Source organism: Curcuma longa, chromosome 2, assembly GCF_044706935.1.
Source record: "Curcuma longa cultivar G26 ecotype Majalengka, Jawa Barat chromosome 2, ITB_CL_G26_1.1, whole genome shotgun sequence".
In the NCBI taxonomy this organism is placed as follows: domain Eukaryota; kingdom Viridiplantae; phylum Streptophyta; class Magnoliopsida; order Zingiberales; family Zingiberaceae; genus Curcuma; species Curcuma longa.
Window position 1 is genome coordinate 1,507,092 of NC_133862.1, and position 4,010 is coordinate 1,511,101.

At 39.2% G+C, this 4,010-nt stretch overlaps 1 protein-coding gene across 1 annotated transcript; it reads left to right on the forward strand.

Annotated features, from left to right (window-relative positions):
* Positions 1 to 2,706: 2,706 nt before the first annotated feature.
* LOC141821432 (light-regulated protein, chloroplastic) lies at positions 2,707 to 3,524 on the forward strand. The gene is made up of 3 exons (XM_074708865.1): positions 2,707 to 2,898; positions 3,001 to 3,162; positions 3,246 to 3,524. The coding sequence occupies exons 1-3, from the start codon at positions 2,747 to 2,749 to the stop codon at positions 3,319 to 3,321; spliced, it is 390 nt and encodes a 129-aa protein (XP_074564966.1). The 5' UTR covers positions 2,707 to 2,746; the 3' UTR covers positions 3,322 to 3,524.
* The last annotated feature ends 486 nt before the right edge of the window (positions 3,525 to 4,010 follow it).

Below are 4,010 nucleotides of genomic sequence, written 5' to 3' on the forward strand. Positions count from 1 at the left end.
ATCCCATATCGAGAGGAATTTGGTTCGTGGAATTCGGAGGGTTGTTCGATTTCGTAACATCCTTTAGACAATAAGCACGAGGATTATTTGATAGATGAAAAGCAAGATCAAGTTTGTAAGGCATCAATCACTGTAAATGTTTAATTATTTTTTATGGTATATAAATGTTCATTCATGTATATCAATCTATCTATAGTTTCAACACTGAATCGGTACTCTACTTATGAAGACAAACTCATGGACTTTTCCGTCCATAGGTACTTCAGCCCACGGCTGCCCAACCTACGTTTTTCCTCTAAATTCAATGTCAGCATATGTCCCAGCAAAGAATTGAACCATGACACTCTAAAGATCCCTATTATGCTTTAACCATTTGCATCAAGCACAGAGCCTACGAAGATAACATTCCATTTTTTTTTTGGGATGAAATGAAGATAACATTTCATGATATTAGGATACATTGACATCAAAAGCCAAAATTTTACTTTTGGATTTTTGACATATTATTTTTCATATCCCTTGTCTGTCATAGCCGATGAAGCACATTTGCCTACGATATAAGAGAGTTATAAGAGCCTAGGGTAATGGTGTAATGGTTAAGGTCCTCTGATGGATCTTAAAAATTTTGAATTTGAGATTCAATTATGGTACACTGTAGGATTTTTTTTCCCTCCAGTAAATAGCAAGTCAAAGAAAACGGTCTATATAGATGAGGCATCGTAAATATTTTCTGATTTAGAGTGGTGATTGATAGGAAACTTTCATGAAACCCCTAAAATTAATAGATGTAAGTTAAATACCATATGCCAATTAAAAAAATGAATATGCATCTCCATTAATTGACACCGCACATCATAGTTTGTTTCAGTAAGTAGAATGCTTGCAGTAAAGACACCCACAAACTGAATAAGAATTGGAACTGTTCCTGTTGAGATCTGCACCAGGAAGTTTCGACCGCCTTCTTTAGCACCAGGACCTCAGGAGGTTAAGAAGGGGTTGAAGGGAAGAGCCTGCAAACATGAAGAAGGTGAGAGGGAAGGCTAGGAGGGTCCTGGCGCGACCACTCCGATGCCTAAGTTAGTGTGTGAGAGAGGAGGAGAACTTAGAGGAAGAAGTGAGGGATCTGAGATTGCATACCTCTCTTCGATAACCCACTGACCTTTTATATGGTTGAAAACGTTAAGTCACATCGAGGACATAACTAAAGTCCCATCGTCGTTATGAATGTGTCAGAGAATAGGGTATAGTCAACACTGATGTCCCATCGCTGCCTTGCATTTAAGGAAGTATGTTTCGATATCTTTTAGAGATTTGCCATGATGAGCTGTAGAAGTGTCAGGAGAACATTCACAACTGTACGATAGAGGAGTGATCTTTTCCAGGATAAGAATAAGAAGGGGCGATGAAAGTTGATCCGGCTCGAGTATAGGCCATCAAGAAACCGAGTCGAATGGGTGGATCTCCAGCATGGCGTCTCCGCCCGGTTCGAGAGGACAGTCACCCTAGAGAGAGTCCGACCCGACATGACCCTCTCGAATGCCCAGAGAGTATCCCATATGAGGAGGGTCCGAGCCGACTGGATTCACTCGAGCAGGGGGAAGACTTCTCTTGTGCAGAGGATCCGAACCGACTCCTTCGCTTAGTCTCAAGGGTACTCCGTTCAGGGGATTTGGAGGCGTGGAGCCACGCCGAGGGAGGTTCAGGGCCGAGCCGAGACCTATTCGGGGTCTCCGACTTACATATCCCGATTCGGTCCTCCTGTCGGGATTGTAAGGTAACATCTAGAGGGTTAGCGACGTGGCTTTGGGGAACCTTGGTTCGATCCACGTCTCCGATCCTAAGACGTAGCACCCGCCCCTGTCCATTGGGCTTGACTAACCATGCTCAAAGCATACGACCATAACAGGAACAATCTTGTTTTTGCAGATTCAATTTGTTTACTCATCAAGCTAAAGGAGAAAATATAAGGTTAAAAGGTAGCAAAAAACTTAGCTTTATTCTTGCGACTTTTTCTTAATTGGTTCCGGCTAAAAAACAACGAAGATGTTTGGTGGTGGGTTTGCGATGATCGAAGAGATATAGTGTGCGACGAATAAATGACTTTGGAACAATAGTAGATGTAAAAAAAAAATGGAGGTAATGGCGATCGAGATATATGGTGCAAAGGGGGAAAAAGTTTAGAGTTTAGGAAGAATTTGACTCTAATACCAAATTCAAATTTTTAAAAATTTTAACTCTGAAATTCATCATGCAATTAATACATAAAATCTTAATCTTTTTTTATATATTAATGACATGATTTATTTTTTAATTAAATCAAATAAATTTATTTTAAAAAATTAAATTGATTCTTGTAAAAATTAATAAAAAAAAATTCTATATTATTTTATTTTTTATACGTTTTAAAAATATAATAATAATTTATTAAATATTTTAACGCTACTAGCTACTAGATCTGAGAAAAGATGCCTCCTAGTTCATTCTTTGCGTGGGTAATGTTTGCAAGTCCACATCCAATAATAAAAATATCTACGTAAAGATCCAAATACCTACCTCAATAAGAATCCGAAGGAAAAATATCTAAAGTTTTATAACAAAGTATGTAAAATAGAAAAATAATAAAACAATATCACCAGACCAACGAAAAATATCCAAGAACCTTATCCACATCCATTGATCATCCTCTCCTACAAATAGGCACCAAGTCCCTCATCCATCATTCAAGCAAAACTACAAACCTCCCAAAATGCAGGCAGCGGCCGTGTGTTTCACCCCCTCAATTCTGCCCATCAGGAGCACCAGATCACTGGTGCCAAGCTCAGCCAAGCCACGCAGAGCCTTCATCATCAGGTCCATGGCCGGGGAAACATCCACCTTCGACTACAGCTCCACCGTCTCGTAAGCTTCTATCAAACCAGTTCAGCTACACACACATATAGATAGATATATAGATAGCTAGATCTTTCACACCTCTGATATATCATGGTAGTTCAAATGCAGAGTGTTCCCTATGGAGGCCTGTGACGTACTCGGCGGTGAGGCATGCAACACGAAGATGTTCCCTGAGGTGAAACTTGCAGCATCAGACAGTAACACCACTGGCTCTACTGCTGCATCGGAGGAGATCGAGCGAGACTATCTCGAGTACGACGACTCGAAAACGTAAGATCTTCTTCGCCTACATATCAGCTTGCATCTCATTCTTTAGTTAAAAGTCTTCTGAATGTGTGTATATGTGTTGCTAGTGTGTTTCCTGGGGAGGCATGTGATGACCTCGGAGGAGAGTTCTGTGAAGCTGAGTATCAAAGTGGTGTTTACTGAGAGAGAACTGAATTTGGCAGATGAGTATTCAGCTGCCTGTAGATGGTCAGTATTCAGAAACACATGCAGCATGTGGATGTAGCTGTGTGATATATGTATGTGTGTTTAATAAAGGAGAGGATAGACTTTGACATATAGTTTCCACGTTGGTGTTGTAAATGCATTGGATGATAGATTGCTATTAAGTGCAAGTTTAAGGTTGATCTATAGTGTTGAATTGTTAAGCTAAAATTTGATCCAAGTAAAAATTCACTTAACCTTTTGTCAAAACCAAATTTCAACTCGGAAGTTGTTTGGATATAGAAGCTTGGAAAGCTAGAATGTCTTCTGAGCGAAAGAGAAAACCATTCATCCTTCTTCTGCAGTTGCCATTCTCTCCCCTCGAAGTGGACTTGATGGAACTAACTATATAAACACCCAATGAGCTAAATTATTGCACCCCAAAAATAAAATATTCAACTACTTATTTTTGGAAAAGAAAAACAAATTTATGATTTTAGCAACAAAAAGAAAGACATTTTAAATAAGAGCCCCTTTTTGATGCTCCCATAAAATCTCATATTTAAGAGCACTTGGTATGTTAATCACACAGCCAGATTGTCTTTGACCAGCAAAACAAGGTAACTTCTATGTTTATCTTAAGCCTACAAGGATTCGAATTACTCAATTTTTTCCAAAACAGATTGCTT

Coding starts and splice junctions, on each gene's coding strand:
- LOC141821432 (XM_074708865.1), top strand. CDS start 2,747: ATGCAGGCAGCGGCCGTGTGTTTCACCCCCTCAATTCTGCCCATCAGG. Junction 2,899..3,000: donor GACTACAGCTCCACCGTCTC/GTAAGCTTCTAT, acceptor GTTCAAATGCAG/AGTGTTCCCTATGGAGGCCT. Junction 3,163..3,245: donor GAGTACGACGACTCGAAAAC/GTAAGATCTTCT, acceptor ATGTGTTGCTAG/TGTGTTTCCTGGGGAGGCAT.